The sequence below is a fragment of the Pongo pygmaeus genome, chromosome 20, assembly GCF_028885625.2.
Source record: "Pongo pygmaeus isolate AG05252 chromosome 20, NHGRI_mPonPyg2-v2.0_pri, whole genome shotgun sequence".
NCBI lineage: Eukaryota > Metazoa > Chordata > Mammalia > Primates > Hominidae > Pongo > Pongo pygmaeus.
The window spans coordinates 4,627,333-4,648,286 of record NC_072393.2 but is presented as its reverse complement, the minus strand read 5'-3'; the positions used below and the strand labels follow the sequence as shown (position 1 = coordinate 4,648,286).

Sequence of the window (20,954 nt, the reverse complement as noted above, 5' to 3'; positions counted from 1 at the left end):
GCTTGGGAGAGATAGCGAGACCCTATCTCTACTAAAAAATTTTTTAAAAATTAGCCAGGCATGGTGGCACCCACCTGTGGTCCCAGCTACACGGGAGGCTGTGGTGGGAGGATCCCTTGATCCCAGGAGGTCGAGGCTGCAGTGAGCTGTGATTGCACCACCGCACTCCAGCCTGGGTGACAGAGTGAGACCCTGTCTCAAAAACACCCCAAAACCCCTCAAAACACATAAAAACAGGCACAGAGAGGCACACATTTTAGACTCCAATAGAGTTTGGCAAATCTCTACCAAAACCTGTCTCAATGGAAACTTTTGACAATTTGTTCATGATGGAGTTATTTACCAGTAATTAATTTTATTTATTTATTTATTTATTTATTTATTTAGAGACAGAGTCTCACTGTCACCCAGGCTGGAGGGCAGTGGCGCGATCTCCACTCACTGCAAGCTCTGCCTCCCAGGTTCACGCCATTCTCCTGCCTCAGCCTCCCGAGTAGCTGGGACTACAGGCGCCCTCCACCACGCCCGGCTAATTTTTTGTATTTTTAGTAGAGAAGGAGTTTCACCGTTTTAGCCAGGATGGTCTCGATCTCCTGATCTCGTGATCCGCCCGTCTCGGCCTCCCAAAGTGCCGGGATTACAGGCGTGAGCCACCGCTCCTGGCCAACCAATAATAATAATAATTATTATTATTATTTTTTTCTGAGACAGAGTCTCGCTCTCGCCCAGTCTGGAGTGCAGTGGCGCGATCTCCGCTCACTGCAAGCTCCGCCTCCCGGGTTCACGCCATTCTCCTGCCTCAGCCTCCCGAGTAGCTGGGACTACAGGCATGCGCCACCTCGCCCTGCTAATTTTTTGTATTTTTAGTACAGACGGGGTTTCACCATGTTAGCCAGGATGGTCTCGATCTCCTGACCTCGTGATCCGCCCGCCTCAGCTTCTCAAAGTGCTGGGGTTACAGGCGTGAGTCACCGCGCCCGACCAATTTTTGAAAGAATATTACGGGGGGGTGCGGTGGCTCACGCCTGTAATCCCAGCACTTTGGGAGGCGGAGGCGGGCGTATCACTTGAGCTCGGAAGTTCAAGACCAGCCTGGCCAACATGGTGGAATCCCGTCTCTACGAAAAATACAAAAATTAGCCTGGCATAGTGGCTCATGTTTGTAATCCCAGCTACTAGGGAGGCTGAGGCACGAGAATAGCTTGAACCTGGGAGGTGGAGGTTGCATTAAGTCAAGATTGTGCCACTGTACTCCGGCGACAACAGAGAAAGAGAAAAAAAAAAGATGTATTGAAATATTATTTATCTTGATTATTGAGTTTTTTGGCACCTCCTTAATTTTTGCACCTGGTGCCAGTGCCTTACAATGCTTTAGTCTCCTCACCCTAATCCCAGCCCCGCAGGAGTGAGGGTGTGCGGAATTTTACAGCAGTCTCATTCTAAATTCTTGCCATTATCTTCCCACCTTTTCTACTGTCTCTTTAAGAAAATAAAGAGGCCTGGCGTGGTGGCGCACGCCTGTAATCCCAGCACTCTGGGAGACTGAGGCGGGCGGATCTCTTGAGGTCATGAGTTCGAGACCAGCCCTGACCAACATGGCAAAACCCTGTCTTTAGTAAAAATACAAAATGTAGCCAAGCGTGGTGGCGGGTGCCTGTAATCCCCGCTACTTGGGAGGCTGAGGCAGGCGGGTGCCTGTAATCCCTGCTACTTGGGAGGCTGAGGCAGGAGAATCGCTTGAATCCGGGGGGCGGAGGTTGTAGTGAGCTGAGATTGCGCTACTACATTCCAGCCTGGGCAACAGGAGCAAAACTCCATCGGAGGAGGGGAGGGAGGGGAGGGAGGGAAAACAGATTGCTTTAACGTGTAACACGCTCTGGGTGGTGAGATGAAAAGCCATTTTAATTATCTTCTGTTTTTCCTCCTGGAGGGAAGGGAGGGAAGGGAGGGGAGGGGAGGGGAGGGAAGGGAGGGAGGGAGGGAGGGGAGGGAAGGGGGGAAGGAAGGGAGAGAGGGAGGGGAGGGAAGGGGGGAAGGGAGGGAGGGAGGGGAGGGAAGGGGGGAAGGGAGGGGAGGGAAGGGGGAAGGGAGGGAGGGGAGGGAGGGAAGGGAGGGGAGGGAAGGAAGGGAGGGAGGGAAGGGAGGGGAGGGAAGGAAGGGAGGGAGGGAAAAGAGATTGCTTTAACGTGTAACCCGGAGGGAACGGAGGGAGGGGAGGGAGGGGAGGGAGGGGAGGGAGGGGAGAGGGGGGAGGGGGAGGGGAGGGAAGGGAGGGAGGGAAAACAGATTGCTTTAACGTGTAACACGCTCTGGGTGGTGAGATGAAAAGCCATTTTAATTACATTTTAATTATCTTCTGTTTTTCCTCCTAAATTTCCTGCATTTAGCGTGTAAACACATACACACACAGTTTTTCTTTTCAGAAAGCTCTTTTACAGTGTAGTTGGGGTCGGGCGCGGTGGCTCATGCCTGTAATCCCAGCACTTTGGGAGGCTGCAGGCGGGCGAATCACGTTGAGGTCAGGAGTTGGAAAGCAGCCTGGGCAACATAGTGTAGGCCCTCTAGTCTCTACAAAAAATACAAAAGTTAGCTGGGAGTGGTTGCACACGCCTGTAGTCCCAGCTATAAGGCACCGTCTCTACCAAACGCATTTTTAAAAATGTAGCCAGGCGTGGTGGTCCACACCTGTGGTCCAAGCTACCCAGGAGGCTGAGGTGGGAGGATCGCTTGAACCCAGGAGGTGGAGGCTGCAGGGAGGGATGATCGTACCACTGCACTCCAGCCTAGGCGACAGAACGAGACTCTCTCTAAAAAAACAAAAAACAAAACACACACGCAAAGGTAGTTTGATCTAAAGCAAAATGGTGAATATCTGCAGAAACTAATGTTATATCAAGTATAGATTTTATCTATGAGATGAAAAGTTTCATTTCACCCCGGATGGGTTTGTGGGCCATTTGACTTGCATTGTTTCAATGGAAGGTGGATTTATGATAAAGTGATAAACGTGTGTGTGGGTGGATGGGTGTGTTGGAAATGGTGTTTATTGGATTTTTGTCTTCCTTGTTTTCCTTCTTTTGGTCTCTACTGTATCTAGTAGAATAGCAGATATTTAGGAAGAGCGGATATTGCCTTAGCTGACTGTAGCCAGTGTTTGGTGCGACAACGTAACTATCTCTGCAACATTATCTCTATATAAGAGTTTAAAGAACGACAGCTCTTACCGGTTTCCGTAGTGTAGCGGTTATCACGTTCGTCTCACACGCGAAAGGTCCCCGGTTCGATCCCGGGCGGAAACAAATCTGCTGTTTTTCCTAACCGGAGAGTAATATGCTATTTGAAATTCACCAAAAGAGCGATTCTAGTCCCGTTTTTTCTCTTCTGCCTTCCTCCTTCCTTTTACACATTTTTATGGAATTTTAAAAAATTTTCCGTGCGCGATGGCTCACGCCTGTAATCCCAGCACTTTGGGAGGCCGAAGAGGGCGGATCACCGAAAGTCAGAGTTCGAGACCAGCCTGGCCAAAATGGTGAACCGCCCCCCCGCCCCACCCCATCTCTACTAAAAATACAAAAATTTGCTGGGCGTGGTGGCGTGCGCTTGTAATCACAGATGCTTGGGAGGCTGAGGCAGGAGAATCGCTTGAACCTGGGAGGTGGTGATTGCAGTGATCTGAGATAGCGCCACTGCACTCCAGCCTGGGCGACCGAGCGAGACTCCGTCTCAAAATTAAGATGAAAATTTCAAACTCGTAAAATGTAAAACCGCATGCGTTGGCCGGGAATCGAACCCGGGTCAACTGCTTGGAAGGCAGCTATGCTAACCACTATACCACCAACGCCTCTCGAGAAACACGCGCTCTCCGGATATCCTTAATAGTGGAGGATCATGGGTTTGACTGAACGATACCAAGTCACACGGGGGTGTCTCTCCCTAACCCACCGGAAGATGTCGTTCACTGGGGCGTTACGCACCTTAGGCCGCCGCTCCGCGCCTCGGGCTCTCCCCCAGGCGCCGGGGACGCCTTGGTACGTGCCTGGTGGTGTCCAATCCCAGGCCGCCGCCTGTGCGCGCAACTTCCGGGTCAAAGGTGCCTGAGCCGGCGGGTCCCCTGTGTCCGCCGCCGCTGTAGTCCCCCGCGCCCGCCACTTCCGGGGCCGCAGTCCCGGGCATGGAGCCGCGACCGTGAGGCGCCGCTGGCCCCGGGACGACCTGCCCAGCCCGGCCGCCGCCCCACGTCCCGGTGAGCAGCGCCCGCGCGCCTCGTCCCGCCCCGGCCGCGACCCTGAACCCGCCATTGACCGGCCCCGCCTCGGCCCTGACCCTGCCCGCGCCATCGCCTGGCCTCCCCACACCCTGGCGCCTCCATGCACCCGTCTGTGGGTCTCTCCGGCCCCCTGCCTCGTTTCCCCTCCGCCCCAGGCCCTCCTCCACCTTCTTTCCCTCCCCGATTCCTGCGCTGGCCAGGCCACCTCCCAGTTTCTCCCCTTCCCTGACGGGCTTCCCCACCCATCCCGTTGCTGCCCAGGCCACCAGGCTCTGACCCCTTCCGGAGGTGGCCGCACCCAAGAACGCCCTCGCTGCTGCAGACCTTGACATCCTCTCCCCTTTCGTGCAGGCGCTGGAGGTCCCGATCTTCTCCCTCTCCCCATGCAAATACTGTATGTGCACAGAGGCCATCTCCCTCGATCTGCATCCTGTCCTCACCCCTTTACCACTTCCCCCAACCTTCGCCCCAAGGCTTGGTCTTCCCCGACCCAGTCCTGATCCTCAACCCCACTTGATCCTTCTATTAAGGGTATCCAGAGACTCTTTTTCCTGCCGAGGCGTTGGTGGTGTAGTGGTTAGCATAGCTGTCTTCCAAGGGTCCAGCCCCCTTCTCTCAGCCTCCCTTCTCAGGCCTGTCCAACCGCCCACCTTCTTCCCACACAGCCTTAGGCCAGCCCTGACACTTCCCTGTCCACGCTGCTCTGCGCCTTCAAAAGTGGTCTATTCCCTTGGCCCCCACACCCTGGTCTTCCCCAGGGGCCCCAGGAGGAAGTCACTTGTCTCCCCGGCAAGAACCAACCTGCTTTCGAGGAGCTGGGACTAAAGCCCAGGAGGTGTGGACCGTAGGCACCAATCCCTGCGTTCCTCCGCTGGGTCCCAGGGGAATCGGGGCCCGTGGGATGGCTTCTCTCCCAGATTCTGTCCAGGGCGTGCAGACAGTGCTGCAAGGCTTCCAGGCAGAGCTAGAATGTAGCCAGGTAGAATCGGGCCTGACAGTCTGCAGCTCCTGAGTGGGGGAGGCTGAATAGGGCTGTCCGGTGCTTCCATTAACCTGCCACGTTCATGACATGTTTATCCTATAAAGGTCTGTGTCCCACGCCTGCAGCTGGAATGGAAGCTCTCTGGACCCTTTAGAAGGTCAGTTGTGCTGGGGTTTGGCAGCCAGGAAGGCTGGGGTGTGGGCTGGTGGATTCCTTTGCCTGCTCTAGAATATAGAGATTGGCAGGAAATGGTTTTCTATGGCTCTGGGTGGTTGTCCTCCGCAGGGCAGTGGCTGCAGTTTTTTGTGCGCCTGCTGGAGGCTTTTCTTTCCACCCCTGTCCCCCTCTAGCTGCCCCTGGAAGGAGCTTTTTGAAGGCTTTGAGGAGAGGAAGGGGAGAGTGCTGATTTCAGCAGGATTTGGTGGAGGGGTGCCTGTATCCGCCTACACTGCCTGACCTGGTCAGTAAATGGTGTGGATTCTGGCTCTGAAAGGACTTTAGTTTGAGTCTCCCCCTTCCTGTGGTTTTGAGTAGCTTGTTTAGTTGACAGTGCTAGCTGTCATTTAGTTTGTGCTACATCAGACACTGTTAAAAGCTGTATGTGTGCAGTCTCATTTAATTCCCTCGGTGGCCCCAGGTATAGATACCGTTGTACCATGTTCTCGCTGGGGAAGTGGAAGCTCAGAGAGGTTCAGCGACTTCCCCAGAAGTGGCAGAGTTAGGATTTGAACCTTTCTCTCTGAGACCAGAGCCCACGCTTTTCACCACTGGACTGAGAGTGTAGCCAGTGATTTTTCGTGGTGACTTTATGCTTAACCTCTTCCCTTACAATCTCAGTCCTGTCCCCATGTGCTTCCCTTTCTTCTTTTGTTTTTGAGACAGAACCTTGCTCTGTCACCGCTGGAGTGCAGTGGCACGATCTTAGTTCACTGCAACCTCCGCCTTCTGAGTTCAAGCAATTCTTCTGTCTCAGCCTTCTGAGTAGCTGGGATTACGGGCTTGCACCACCACAGCCGGCTAATTTTTGTATTTTTAGTAGAGATGGGGTTTCACCATGTTGGCCAGGCTGGTCTCGAACTCCTGACCTCAGGTGATCTGCCCACCTCAGCCCCCCAAAGTGCTGGGATTAAAGGCGTGAGCCACTGTACCCAGCTGGCCCTCTCTTCTTTAAGCCTTTGGGCAACTGCGCATCATGGGACCTGGCTTGTCTGAGAAGGTAGTTGGGCACCAACCAAACAAGGGGCCCCTTTGACTTTAGACAGCATCCAAGAAAGGACAGTAGCTCGTTCATTCAACCTGAAATGTTTATTGAGGACCAGGCATGGTCTGAGCTCAGGCAATCTGTTGGGACCAGGATAGATGTGGCCTGCCCTGTGGAACTGACATTCCTGTGGGGAGTGCCCCCTTACCCACAGCAGGGTTTCTCAGCCTTGCCACTGATATTTAGGATTGGGTCATTCTTGGCAGAGGAGTTGGAGGGGGGCTGTCCTGTCCACTGCAGGGGGTTGAGCAGCATCGCTGGCCTCCACCGGCCACATGCCTCCCCTCACCGTCCCAGTTATCATAACCAAAAATGTCCCCTGGGGGGGGCCAGTTATCCCCAGATGAGAGACCCCCTGGGTTAGGGGATTCCATGGATCCCCAGGAGACTGCGTCCCATGATCCTCTGCCCTACTAAGGTCCCAGGAGGCTGCACACACTGAAATCCTCATCCTGAGTGGGGAGGGAGAAAGGAGGTGAATCCCAGGAGCTGGGGGTCCCCCTCGTTTAGAATGCTTGTTCCATGGGAAGTTTATTCCAGTATCAATATGAGCGTAGGCGTTGAACTCAAGTTTCTCCCCAAGTAATGGATGCAGGGGTCTCCAGCTTGGCATTGCTGACATTTGAGGTGGGATCCTTCTCTGGGGTGGGTCATCCTGGGCACTGTGGGGTGCTAAGCAGCATCTCTGGGCTCCACCCCCTCCATGCCAGGGTCACCCCCGAGTTGTGACAGCCACAAATGTCTCCAGACATTGTCCACTGTCCCCTGAGGGGCCAAATCACCCCAGTTGAGAACCACTCTCCCTGGGGAAGGGGACCACTGGAATGATGGTCCAGGCCATTGTATCAGCATCTGGATGTGGTGATGGGGGTAGTCAGGTAGCATCTTCAGATGGGGCGCTCAGGAAAGACCTCTGAAGAGGTGGTATCAGGAGCCGCAGGGCAAGAAGGAGCAAGTCATATCAAAAGCAGGGAACTGGCATCTCAGGCCAGGGGGCGCGTTGTGCAGAAGCTGTGTGCTAGGAGCGAGCAGGTGTGTTGAGGGACAAGAAGGAGGCAAGTGTGGCCGAAGGTCATGGTCAAGGGCGAAGCGAGTAGGCAAGGTCACCAGGGCCATCAGGGAACGGCCACAGTGAGGAATTTGGGATTCTTCTGTTTCCAGCAGGTGCTCTGGTGGCCCTGGAGTCACTTGAAACTCCCAGGGACTTCACACCTTGAAAGGAACCTCCTGTTGAGAAAGATGCCGGTCTCTGGCAAATGCCCAGAATCTCCTGCATTTCAGGGCAGGGCCTGAAGTATCATCTCTTCAGAATGCCCTTGGCTTCAGGGTGCTTCCCGGCTTGGAGGGCTGCCTGGAGAAATGAGGAGGGGGCGAAGGGGGCAGGAGCGCCCACTCCCCACCTGCTGGGGTTGCAGCCCTTTGGTCTCTCCTCCCACTTGCCTGCAGGCACCCCTGCCCTCCTGAGGTCAGCTGAGCGGTTAATGCGGAAGGTTAAGAAACTGCGCCTGGACAAGGAGAACACCGGAAGTTGGAGAAGGTGAGGCTGGCCTTGGAGGCCCTGATCCATGGGGATGTGGCCCAGCTTCTGGAATTCCCCAACAGTCTAAGATCTGGAAGACTCCTTCTTTCCCTCTCCCCTGGCTTCCCCAGCACGTCCCCAAGGCTGTTCTGGTTATTTCAAGTGAGGAGGCAGTGTGGCGTAGTGCGGGGTCTCCCCCTCAGCACTGTGGACGTTGGGGCTGGAATGTTCTCTGGGGTGGGGCCATCCCGGGCACTTCGGGGTGGTGAGCAGCGTCCCTGGCCTCCACCCACTTCATGCCAGGAGCTCCCCTCAGTTGAGACAACCACAGATGTCTCCAGACATTGCCAAGTGTTTGCTGGGGGCAGAATCATTCCTGGGTGAGAACCGCTGATCTCACTGTAAGGATGTGGGTTTTGGGCTCCAAGAGGCTGGGATTCCACTCCCCTTCCTCTCTGGGTGACGTTGGACAGGCCATTCAACCTCACTGAGCCCATTTTTATTTATTTATTTATTTAAGACGGAGTCTCATTCTGTCACCCAGGCTGGAGTGCAGTGGCGTGATCTTGGCTCACTGCAACCTCCACCTCCCGGGTTCAAGCCATTCTTCTGCCTCAGCCTCCCAAGTAGCTGGGACTACAGATGCGTGCCACCACACCTGGCTAATTTTTGTATTTTTAGTAGAGATGGGGTTTCACCGCATTAGCCAAGATGGTCTCGATCACCTGATCTCGTGATCTGCCCGCCTCGGCCTCCCAAAGTGCTGGGATTACAGGTGTGAGCCACCGCGCCCAGCCTGAGCCCATTATTTTGGTCCTGAAAATGAGGAGGATCCCAGAACTGAAGAAGTCCCCCAAAGTCAGGTGTGGATGGAATGTGGTTAGACACGCACCCCCCGGGGCAGTCAGTATACTCCACGTCTCAGGGCCTGGCACGAGATGAAAAGGCGGTAGGAATTCCTCGATCCTGCGAACCTATCTCAGTATTTGATTTTCTAATACTCGTAGGCTTGTTTGCTTTAATGGAGCACGCTCAGTCAGGAAGGGAATTGAAGAATGGACCGGGGAAGATGGGGACGGTGTGAAGGGCTATGATTGGCCCAGCCGTGGGCTCTAAAACCGGGTGGTCCCAGCGTCTGGTGGGCACATGCCTTAGGGGTCAGTTACTGAAGGGGATCTGTGTCCCTCCCCTTATCTGCACACACTTCATGTCTCACCTGGGCGCAGGCTGCTGGGTGACTCTGTAAAGGTTGCTCATCAAAGCTAAAGGCCCAGGCGGTGCTGGGGACAGTTTGGGTAGGACAGAGGGTGGCGTGCTGTTTCCCTGGCAGCCCCCACTTGCACGGGCACTTGCCTGGCCCAGGCCAGCTGCCCAAAGTCCACCTTGAGGCATTTCCCCATCCAGCGCATGGGTAGGACCCTGTCCTCACCACCCCCATACGCCCCTTGCCCCACGCCAGCCAGGGGCTCCCGCCTTTCTTTCTGCCTTATCACCTTGTGGTCAGCCTGAACTCAGAACCGCAGTCAGCACTGAATCTACAGTTCCTTCTAGACGTCCAAATACTTCCCCCATCTCCGACTACTCCCCCGCCCCCGCTCGCCACCAAAGCACCAGCTCAGACACAGAGATCACAGAGCTTTGGAGCTGGGCACGGTGGCTTGCACCCCTCTCATCCCAGCTATTTGCTAGACTGAGGTTGCAGGATCGCTGGAGCCCAGGAGTTTGAGACCAGCCTGGGCAATATAGCAAGACCCCATCTCTTAAAAAAAATGAAAAATTTAAAAAGTAGATCACAGATCTGCCACCCAGCTGTGACAGAGACCGTGCTAGGAGATCTGGAGCTGTTTGCTGGTGGTGTCACAGGCCGCAGAGGCACCCAGCTGATTGGCCGAAGGAAGGAGTAGGTAGACTTGAGTTCGTGGCCTGGAATCCGCTTTCATCTCTGCAGCTGTGTAAACTCTTGACTCCCCTGAGCCGCAGCATAGGGTGGTGCTAGGTGGAGAAAGCCCATCACAGGCTCGCCCTCGCTCCCTCACTCTTTCGCCAGCCTCTCTGCAATCCAGGCTGTGCCTCCGGGTAGAAAAGAGGTGAGCGGAGGGCCAGGCTCCAGCACCAAGCCTTGGCCTGTCTGGAAGCTCAAGCTAAAGAGTCTAGCCACATCCAGAAGATTCCTGGAAGTTTCTCATGATGTTTCATTTCATTTCTCATCTCCGGGATCGAATTTTTGCTTCTTGGGCTATCTGTGGTGATCAGAGGCAAGATAATTTTTATTGTTCTTTGCAATGGAAACAAGCCACGCGGGTCTATAAGTGCTTCCGGGCAGGCTCTCAGCTTATGGGTGGCCCCTTTGGGAGCTCCGAAGGTCACATTTTTTCTTTGCTGCCGTGAGCCAGGCTTGAATTGGGGCAGCACAGCTTAGAGGGGTGCTTAGGCCGCTCAGAAGAGCTCCCCGGGCTCAGTTTTCTGGGCTTGCTGCCAGCAGTGCTCAGGGCAGTGTGGGTTCTTGAGTGCTCAGGCGGTCCTGGTCCCAGCTCCTGCCTAACGCTGCTTGTGGCTCCCCACTGCCCTGGAGGGGACCTGCAGCTCTGCAGTGGGCGCGGCCATCCTGTGTGTGTGACCTGAGAGCCCTGTAAGTGCTGATGTCCTTTGGTTCGTGTCTTTATTTCTCTCAGGAGGAGCTGAACTAACAAACTGTGCTCCTTCTGGCTGGAGAGCAGAACACGCTGGCCCTGCCTGGATGGAGTAGGATGAAACAAGGGAAGCATTTTCCCCTGTCATTTCTTTGGGGTCGAGTTGGAGAGGGACCTCCGGAAATCAGCCCACAGCCGTGATACTCAGAAGCCACCTTCCCAAGGGGTCTTCTGCCCCATGAGCCTTTCGTATGTCCCATGCTGAGGTGGCTTCTACTCTCCTTGGCTTACGGGACCTTCCCACATGGGTGTCTCTCTGGGTTCCCACATGGGTGTCTCACAGAGCACGGGCAGCTCTCTGGGTTCCCACAGGACATGGGTGTCTCGCAGAGCACAGCACGGGCAGCTCTCTGGGTTCCCACAGGACGCGGGTGTCTCGCAGAGCACGGGCAGCTCTCTGGGCTCCCATAGGACGCGGGTGTCTCGCAGAGCATGGCACGGGCAGCTCTCTGGGTTCCCACAGGACGTGGGTGTCTCGCAGAGCACGGGAAGCTCTCTGGGCTCCCATAGGACGCGGGTGTCTCGCAGAGCATGGCACGGGCAGCTCTCTGGGCTGCACTCTGTGGCTTTTCCTGCTGTAATTGCTGGGCTTGTCACACAGCATCTCAGTGGGAGGCCGGGGGCCGGGCTGCCTCCTCTGAACCCCTTTTGCTGATTCACTCAGCTCTGATTGGGAGCGAGCTCCAATGAACTCCCAGCCTCAGTTTCCCCACCTGTAGAATGGGCTGTCACAAGCCCAAGTAAGGCCCAAATGAGGTGACAATTGCAGGTCGTGATCTTTCTTTTTTTTTTTCCCCTCAGACAGAGTCTCGCTCTGTCGCCCGGGCTGGAGTGCAGCACCATTCTCCCGCCTCCGCCTCCCGGGTTCACGCCATTCTCCCGCCTCAGCCTCCCGAGTAGCTGGGACTACAGGTGCCCGCCACCACGCCTGGCTAATTTTTTGTATTTTTAGTAGAGACAGGGTTTCACCGTGTTAGCCAGGATGGTCTCAATCTGCTGACCTCATGATCCTCCCGCCTTGGCCTCCCAAAGTGCTGGGATTACAGGCGTGAGCCACCGCGCCGGGCCAAGTCCTGATCTTTCAAAGGCGCTCATTGACATCCTTGCAGCTCTTTCTCCCCTTCCCTCTCAAAGCGGGCTGGGGCCCTTTCTCTTGCAGTGGTCACCCTGTGGGGGCTCCTCTTGGCAAGAGGCAGAGTCTTCCGGGAACTGGCACACTGCAGAGTCAAGGCGGCCCACTCATCTCTGCCCTTTACTTCTCTCACACCCAGTCCCTGCTGTCCACTCCTGCGGGTTTTCCCACTTCCTCCAAGCAAGCAGCGACTTCCCCAAGCCAAGCTGTTGGTCCTGGAGGACAGGGCTTCTGGCAAGGTCGGCAGTCACTTGGAGCCCACAAAGGGAATCGAGACCAGCCCCGGTGCCACCCTTTCCAGACCACTGGCTCTCGCAGAACTGGGTCACTGCGGCCATGTTTAGATTTCTGTAAAACAAATATTTGCCTGGCCGGTCCAGTCAGGTCAAGGAGTGTGCTAAGTGACGAGGGCGGGAGTGGGGTGGTGGGAGCTGTGACACCGCAGCGGCCGCTCGCGGTGGCTGCTTTGCGGACCCAGAGTGTCCTGAGTGGGAAGAGCAAGTGGGATATTCTTTGGGGAAGGGTGTGCCATTCACCCTTTCACCTGCACCTCCCACATCCCGAGGCTCTGGAACTTCCAGTGAAGGCCAAGCATCTCCCCGGCTGGACAGCAAGCCAACAGCACAGGTGACCAGGATGGATTTTCATTCCTTCACTCCCGGGCCTCTCCCGAGACCCAGCGTGTCTCCCCACGGGCCCAGTGACAGTCATTCCACAGTGCTCCGTGGAATGCCTACCATGTGCCAGCCACCAGCTAAGTAAGGTTCTGGGAGCACAGCTGTGAATGGGACAGACGTGGGGGAGACAGGGGTCCCCCAAATAACCGCTGTGATGAAGGTGGAGGGAGGGGGACAGCCAGGTGGCGTGTGAAAGATGAGCAGAAAGACCAGCTTCAGCGTGGATGGTGTGAAAGATTTCTGAGGGCCTGCCAAATACTTCAGCTGAGATCTTATTAGAAGCTGGTCAAGCAGGCTGGGTGCAGTGGCTCACGCCTGTAATTCCAGCACTTTGGGAAGCTGAGGGAGGTGGATCACTTGAGGTCAGGAGTTCGAGAGCGGCCTGACCAACATAGTGAAACCCTGTCTCTACTAAAAATACAAAAAAAATTAGTTAGGCATGGTGGCAGGCACCTGTAATCTCAGCTACTTGGGAGGCTGAGGCAGGAGAATTGCTTGAACCTAAGAGGCAGAGGCTGCAGTGATCTGAGATCACGCCACTGCACTCCAGCCTGGGCAACAGAGTAAGACTCTGTCTCAAAAAAAAAAAAAAGTATATATATGTAAATATATATCAAAGACGTTAAGCAAAGGGAGGAAAAATGCACTCCGAGCAGGAGGGCCAGCATGTGCAAAGGCCCTGCGGTGGAAAGGAATTTGGCCTGTTTGAAGGGCTGAGTGAAGGCTCATTTGGCTGGGTCACGGGGATAAGGAGGATGAGATTCAAGGGCTTGGCAGGGGTCGACAGCAGCCTTGAGGTGGTGGTGTGGACTGGTTGTTATCTCGGGGACTGTGGAAAACCAGGAAGGGTTTTAAGTGATGGGGTCTTGGCAGTGGATGTGGAACATCCTGGTGGGGGGTGGTTTCAGTCATTCAGCCAAAGCCAAGCATGGTAGCTCACACCTGCAATCCCAGCAACTTGGGAGGCTGACGCAGGAGGGTTGCTTGTGGCCAGGAGTTTGACACCAGCCTGGGGAACATAGTTGAGACCCCCATCTCCAAAAAGAAGAACGTTTTTAAAAATCATTCATTTGAGAGGTGATGGTGGCTTGAATCTTAGCAGCATTAGTGACATGGAGAGAGGTGGACCAACCCAAGACGTGTTTAGGGAGTGGGGAAAGCAGCAGGGGTGGGGCTCGTCTGGAAGAACCTGAGTGCCTCGCAAGGGGCAGCATTGGGGCAGCTCGTAGGTAAAACAGTTCTCCTTTCTCATAGTCTTTGCTTCCTCCCCGCAGCTTCTCGCTGAATTCTGAGGGGGCTGAGAGGATGGCCACCACTGGGACCCCAACGGCCGACCGAGGCGACACAGCCGCCACAGATGACCCGGCTGCCCGCTTCCAGGTGCAGAAGCACTCGTGGGATGGGCTCCGGAGCATCATCCACGGCAGCCGCAAGTACTCGGGCCTCATTGTCAACAAGGCGCCCCACGACTTCCAGTTTGTGCAGAAGACGGATGAGTCCGGGCCCCACTCCCACCGCCTCTACTACCTGGGTAAGCTGGGCCCTGCAGGCTGCCTGGGCGGGGACAGCATCTGGGACCGCGGTTCCCTGGTCCTCTCTGTTCCCAGAGGTCCACAGGAGTCGGAAGATCTGCTCGGATGGCTGGGCCCTGGGCATGCTGTCCTTCGAGGCTCAGCCACAGATGGCTCTGACTACAGGGAAGGGCCGCCGCGGGGTGGGTGGGGAGGCCCCCGGAGGGTCAGCAGTGCAGGGAGCCATGCACAGGGCAGCCCTGCTCCTCCATGTGGCCAGGATGCTGTGGCTCAAGCCGGCCCTGTGGCTCTGAGCCCGGAGATTGTTTCCAGTGCTAGTCAGCTGGGTACACCCCCTGAGTCACTTCCCAGCCACCTGGTCCGGGCTGGGTGGGGCTTGTGACAAACAGGACTGGACTGAACCATTCCCAGAGGGAGTCGGGAGTAACTCCAGGCGGAGCTCGCCGTGGAGGCACGTCAGGAAGGATCCTGAGGTTCCAGGATCCTGAGGTTCCAGCCCCTGCTGCAGGCCCTGAATCAACACTTCCTGCTCTGGGCGTGTGCCTGCACGCAGCTCCTCCTGCAGCGTCTGCAGTGCCTCATGGGACTGGGCTCCTCTGCACCACAAGTGCCTTCCGGGCACAGGTTAGGCTGCATGTCCTCCAGCAGCTTCTGCAGCCACTGTGGGCCTGGCTCCCGTGAGGTGGGCAGCGGATATTCGGATGGTGCCCACTGCACCCAGAGGCCTTAAGAGCTGGGAGGAAGGACACCTTGGAGAGATCAGCCAGGCCTGTGTCTTTGAAAGCAGCGTGACGCATGGCTGGGAACAGAGGCAGCGTCTCTCCCGCTTGGCACCGTGGACACTGGGGCCAGATCGTTCTCTGGGGTGGGGCCGTCCGGCCACTGCAGGGTCCTGAGCGGTGTTCCTGGCCTCCACCCACTCCGTGCCAGGAGCAGCCACATCCCAGTGGTGACAACCACAGGTGTCCTCAGACATCGCCAAGTGTTCCTTAGGGGTGGGGTGGCGCTGGGATCCTTGTCGAGGCCGCTGTGCTCATCTGTGGGACTCAAGGTGGTGCCCTCAGCCCCTGAGCCCAGGCCCGCGTGTGCTGCAGCCCCCAGCCAGCATTGGAACCAGTGAACGGCCGTCATCCTCTGCCTGAGGCTGACCACGTGCTAACGACAGTGACCAAGGTGGACACCAGGTGGCTGTCTTCTTCCCGCCATCAGCGCAATCCCTCTCCACAGACAGACTTGTGTGGGAATCAGATGGTGGTTTGGCAAACAAAGAATTTAAAAGGAAAAATCATCCAGAACAGGGGTCGGCAGATGACAGCCATCTTCAGAAGTCAGGTTTTCCTGGTCCCCGTTATTTTCCTGACATCTTTGGTTGTTCTCCAGCTACAGCAGGAGAGTCACCGCAACAGAGGTCATATGGCCACGTGGCTGAAAACATTTACTGTCTTCCTTTTATTTTTTATTTTTTTTTTAGAGATTAAGTCTCACTCGGTTGCCCAGGCTGGAGTGCAGTGGTGTGATCACAGCTCACTGCAGCCTGGAAATCCCTGGCTCAGGTGATCCTCCCAACCTCAGCCCTCCAGGTAGCTGGGACTATAGGCACGTGCCACCATGCACAGACAATTTTTTGTATTTTTGGTAGAGATAAGGTTTTGTTGTGTTGCCCAGGCTAGTCTTGAACCCCTAGGCTCAAGCAGTCCTCCTGCCTCAGCCTCCCAAAATGCTAGGGTTTCAGGCGTGAGCCACTGCACCCGGGCTGTCTGGGCTTTTAAGAATGCTGGCCAACTCTAGTCTGGGAGAAATTGGACTGAAATGGCTTGAGTTTCAATTACCTGAGAGAGCTTGGCTGTTACGACTGCAAGTGTACAGACCACGGCTGCCATGGGCCGTGCGTGGTCTGTACCTTTTTTATCCTGCGGCATCCACAGTCTTGGGCCACTTGCTCCCGTTGGGGTTGCTGTCCTGGTCAGGGTGTTTGGAGGAGTTTTCTGTGGCTGCCATTGTGAAAATGATTCACACTTCTGGAGGGCAGAAATTCAAGATCAAGGTATCATCAGGGCCACGCTCCCTCTGGAGGCTCCAGAAGAGAACCAGTCCTGGCCTCTTGCAGCTTCTGGTGGTGGCCGGCATCCCTTGGCTTGTGGCCACAACGTTGGAACCTCTGGCTTGATGGTCACACAGCCTCCTCCTCCTCCTCTCCTTCTCTTCTGTCTGCCTCCTTTTTTTTTTTTTTTTTTTTTTTTTTGAGACGGAGTCTTGCTCTGTCATCCAGGCTGGAGTGCAATGGCGCGATCTCGGCTCACTGCAACTCAACTTCTGCCTCCTGGGTTCAAGCGATTCTCCTGCCTCAGCCTCCTGAGTAGCTGGGATTACAGGTGCCTGCCACCATACCCAGCTAATTTTTGTATTTTTAGTAGAAGCAGGGTTTCTCCATGTTGGCCAGGCTGGTCTCAAACTCCTGACCTCAGGTGATCCGCCTGCCTCAGCCTCCTAAAGTGCTGAGATTACAGGCGTTAAGCCACCGTGCCTGGCCTGCCTCCCTCTGATAAGGACTCATGATGCTATCTGGCTCACTTGGGTAATCCAGGATCATCTCCTAAGCTCAAGAGCCTTCACTTAATCCCAGCTGCATAGGCCTGTCTCTCTGTGTAATGTAGCCTCCACACCCGAGCCCCAGGATGTGGACACCTCTCTGTCAGGGCCATCATTCAAATCTCCGTGGAGCTGCTAAAAGGGACAGAAACCCTCCAAGCTCATCTGAGCCGTGAAGTACCCCTGGAGTAAAGGTAGAGGGGCATCTCATGGAACCCAGGAGCAGAAAGCCCAGTGGACCTCAGGAAGCAGCGCCTGAGAACCAGAGCCTTCCAGAAGCCAGGCATCCGTCTGTGCATGGGTCCACCCCACCTCGCTGCCCACCTGTCCTCCACAACCCCTCCACAGCCCCCGGGATTCCACGCCTCAGGTTCTAGCCACCAGCAGAAATGGAGGAACTTTCTCCAAATTTCCGGGACAGAGATTCAGATTGACTCCGCATAGATGAGATCATCGGGTCGCCTGTGGCTCGTGTGTGTGTCTGGGGCTGGGACGGGCAGGTCCTCACAGTACACGGGAGGTGCTGAGGGCTCACCCCGGTGTACATGAACTTGGCAGAAACCCCAGAATGTACCTAGAGCAGCTCAAAAACCAGACTGCCCCTTTCGGGGTGAAATTCACCCTTCAACGACTCCAGTCTGTCACTTCACACTGTCAGGGGCAGCACTGAGCTCACGTCACATCCAGGTTCTCGGGGCAGGCCTCCCTCCAGCCCCTGAGTAATAATAACACTTCTTAGCACTAGCCCAGCATCCAGGCTCCAAGGCCAGGCCTGGCCTGCTGCTCAAAGCGTGGGACCTGTCCCCTCTGCTCCCTCTGGGGACCCGTGTCCTCAGCAGGTACCAGGTTTGCTGTGGGGCGTGTGGAGCTAATCACTGGGCCCCTCCAGAAGGGCTCTTTCAGATCCACATGATAAAGCCCCCAGCGTCAGGCTAGCAGGAGCAGCGGGGGAACATGCGGTTCCTGCTGCTGGGAAGATGGGCTGGGGCCGGCTCAGGTTCCAGGCCTCAGACTACAGCATTGGGAAACGCTCCTGACCCCGCTCCTGCCCCACGTGGATCAGCCTCTTCCCACTGCAAACGGTGACTTCTGTGGCTGGAGGAGGCCACAGGGTTCCAGACAGTTCTGGAACTCCCTCGGAAGGGAAAACAAGAACTCTAGTCTCCCGACGTCCCAGGCTGAGATCCAGGGGAGAGCCCTAGCCCTGTGTGGATCACGATCCCCCACCAGGCCAGCCACTCGAGGCCACAGCGTGCAGTGACGGGAAATGGTGTTTGCGCAGGCCTGGGTCACGGGGCGTGGGTGGGTGACAGGTTGGCATCAGGTGTGTTTGCAGGGGCAGAGCTGGTGAGGGAGGTCCGAGGAGGGATGGGGCAGCAGAAATCCACAGCTCTTGGCGGTCACCTCTAGCCCTTGCCTCAAAGGCCGGTTGTCACCATCATGGTGCCAGCAGCAGCTCGCCTGAGGAATGTGCTGGCAGGGGCCATTTGGTGATCATTGATTAATCAGCCTGGAAGGAGGTGGCCCTGGCGTCCTTGGCAAGTCTGTGGCTTTGACTTCCTGTTTGGAAAGCTCCAGCTCTCCCGGAGAGTCCCTGTGGACCAGCTGCCCAGGCCCTCCCATCCCTCCCACCCCTTCTATTGGCCAAGGGTCCTTTTTAAAAATTGAGGTGTAATTCACATTGCACAGTTTCACTTTTGAAGGTGTGAAACTCAGTGGCTTTTAGTCACGCATTCACAGAGTTGTGCAGCCATCACCATTGTCTACTTCTAAAACATTCCCTCGCCCCAAAAAGCAACCCCATCAACCATCACTTCCCAGCGCCGGGCAACCATGAACCCACTTCCTGTCTCTGTGGATTGGCTTGCTCTGGACATTTCACACGAACGAAATCACACATTACTTGACCCTCATCCCATGGGCGGCCGGACGGGCAGGGTCCCAGCAGCTTCAAGGGCTCCTAGAGATTGAGTTGTGTTTCCAGCACTTGTGTTCTTTTGCTCACCCCTGAGTCTCCACACGATTTTTCTCCTTCCCACACACATCTCACTGAACTTTGCATTTTACATAAATACAATTTGAAAGGAATCCTGTTAATCTAATCTTTTTCTTTAAGTACATCCTTCTATCACTACTGTACTTCACAAGCACGCTTCCTCATGCATGGGAAACCTGTGTTCCTTGCCACAACTAGAAGTTGCTGTTTCTTTCTTTAAAAAAAAAACCAAACAACTGGCCAGGTGCGGTGGCTCACGCCTGTAATCCCAGCACTTTGGGAGGCCGAGGCAGGCAGGTGACGAGGTCAGGATTTCAAGACCAGTCTGGCTAACATAGTGAAACCCCTGTCTCTACTAAAACTACAAAAAATTAGCCGGGTGTGGTGGTATGCTCCTGTAATCCCAGCTACTCGGGAGGCTGAGGCAGGAGAGTTGCATGAACCCAGGAGGTGGAGGTTGCAGCGAGCCAAGATTGCGCCATTGCACTCCAGCCTGGGTGACAGTGTGAGACTCTCTCTCAAACTTTTAGGTTCAAGGGCACATGTGCCGGTTTGTTCTTTGGGTAAACTAGTGTCACGGGGGTTTGTTGTTTAAATTATTTCGTCACCCAGGCTAGTACCCGATAGTTATTTTGTCTGCTGCTCCCCCTCCACCCTCCACCCTCCAATAGGCCCCAGTGTCTGTTCTGCTCTATGTGTCCATGTGTGCTCATCATTTAATTCCCACTTATAAAGTGAGAACATGTGGTATTTGGTTTTCTGTTCCTGCATTACTTTTCTAAGGATAATGGTCTCCTACTCCATCTATGTCCCTGCAAAGGACATGATCTCATTCTTTTTTATGGCTGCAGAGTACTCCGTGGTGTATATGTACTACATTTTCTTTATCCAGTCTACCGTTGATGGATTTAGGCTGATTCCACGTCTTTGCTGTAGTGAATAGTGAGAAGATTCTGTTTCATCCCACTGAACCCACAGCTGCAGTCACCCCAAAAGCAGCAGCAGGAGAGTTCCCACAAGGGAGTGCCCTGAACCATCCCCAGATGGGGCTGGTTGGGATTCCAAAGAAAGGAACCCTAAATGCCACGGGGATGAGTCCAAAGCATTTCCCAGGGGGCCTTCAGTGCAGGGTGGGCTTCAGTGTCCTTGCAATGGGCAGCAGAGAAAAGGCGCGTTCTACAGCCAGGTGTGTCATCGGCAAGGGGGTCAGGGTATGGAGTTTATGTGAGGGTTTAAGGATTTTGGCTCAGGGCCGGGGCTGGCTTTCGGTATTTATCAGTGCCTGGGAATGTTCTAGGCTCTGGTTCAAGCCTGTAGGGAAAAACCTGCAGCTGGCTGAGCCACAGAGGTCAGGGCAGTCTGTGATTTTCAGTCAGGACACAGAAAGCAAGCAGGAGGAACTGGAGGACCCTGCGGCTGCCTGTAACAAGAAATAAAAATGGCACAGATATTACTAATTAAGCACTAATCCCAGAGGCGGCGAGCTTGTGGCCTTCCTGTTCTCCTCTTAAAAGCAAGCGAGGGCTGGGTGTGGTGGCTCATGCCTGTTATCCCAGCACTTTGGGAGGCCGAGGTGGGCGGATCACCTGAGGTCAGGAGTTCGAGACCAGCCTGGCCAACATGGTGAAACCCCATCTCTACTAAAAATACAAAAATTAGCCGGGTGTGGTGGCAGGCGCCTGTAATCCCAGCTACTCTGGAGAGGCTGAGGCAGGAGAATTGCTTGAACCTGGGAGGCAGAGGCTGCAGTGAGCCAAGATCGTGCCACTGCACTCCAGTCTGGGCGACAGAGCGAGACTGTGTCTCAAAAAAAAAAAAAAAAGCGAGTATGAGGAGGTCCTGAAAAGAGGACAGGACAGCACCAATCCGAGGCTTCGTCCTGGAGAAACTCAGGGTTGAAAGTAGAGCAAGGAGGGGCCAGGGCTCTGGGCTGTCTGCGACTTGTCGTTAGTCATGTCACGTTTGTGGGCTACTGGACAGCTTTATGCTTGGAGGAGCCCTGTCCTGGTTTTTCAGTGGTGTTGCATGGAGAGGGGAAACCGAGGCTTCCCAGGGATTACCATCCTGCTTCTGCCATTCCCTTTTCTAATGACAATTGTACTGTCATCCAGCAAATCTAAGACATGACCATTTGGAAAATACACAGTTATTTTATTTGCCACTAAGGACGTGATTGCGCCTTCCACAGTAAGACCCATCCCAAGCCCAGAGACACGCTATGTGGAAAGCCGCAGCTTACTGATGAAATACGCTGATTTCACAGAGGGTCACACACATTGTGCCAAGAGCTTTACGTTTCTTACCTCGCG

The 20,954-nt window shown here is 55.1% G+C and overlaps 1 protein-coding gene, 1 long non-coding RNA gene and 2 other non-coding genes across 6 annotated transcripts in view; 2 read left to right on the top strand and 2 right to left on the bottom strand.

The window, feature by feature from the left end:
- Window positions 1-2,732: 2,732 nt before the first annotated feature.
- Window positions 2,733-4,090, bottom strand: LOC129021211 (uncharacterized). The gene is made up of 3 exons (XR_008495963.2): window positions 3,975-4,090; window positions 3,225-3,314; window positions 2,733-2,807 (listed from the first exon to the last, which is right to left on the bottom strand). It is a non-coding gene; the product is annotated as an uncharacterized LOC129021211 (long non-coding RNA).
- TRNAV-CAC (transfer RNA valine (anticodon CAC)) lies at window positions 3,227-3,299 on the top strand. The gene has a single exon. It is a non-coding gene; the product is annotated as a tRNA-Val (tRNA).
- On the bottom strand, window positions 3,770-3,841 carry TRNAG-UCC (transfer RNA glycine (anticodon UCC)). Its single transcript has one exon. It is a non-coding gene; the product is annotated as a tRNA-Gly (tRNA).
- DPP9 (dipeptidyl peptidase 9) overlaps window positions 4,081-20,954 on the top strand; it is a 50,472-nt gene continuing 33,598 nt past the window's right edge. For 2 of the 3 annotated variants that reach the window (XM_054466400.2, XM_054466403.2), the window contains exons 1-4: window positions 4,117-4,243; window positions 5,354-5,406; window positions 7,957-8,047; window positions 13,803-14,059. In XM_054466400.2, the coding sequence (XP_054322375.1) occupies window positions 7,992-8,047; window positions 13,803-14,059 (313 nt within the window). In that variant the 5' untranslated portion in view covers window positions 4,117-4,243; window positions 5,354-5,406; window positions 7,957-7,991. Of the gene's footprint in view, window positions 4,244-5,353; window positions 5,407-7,956; window positions 8,048-13,802; window positions 14,060-20,954 lie in introns of all 3 variants that reach the window. The other variant, XM_054466405.2, reaches the window with a different exon arrangement.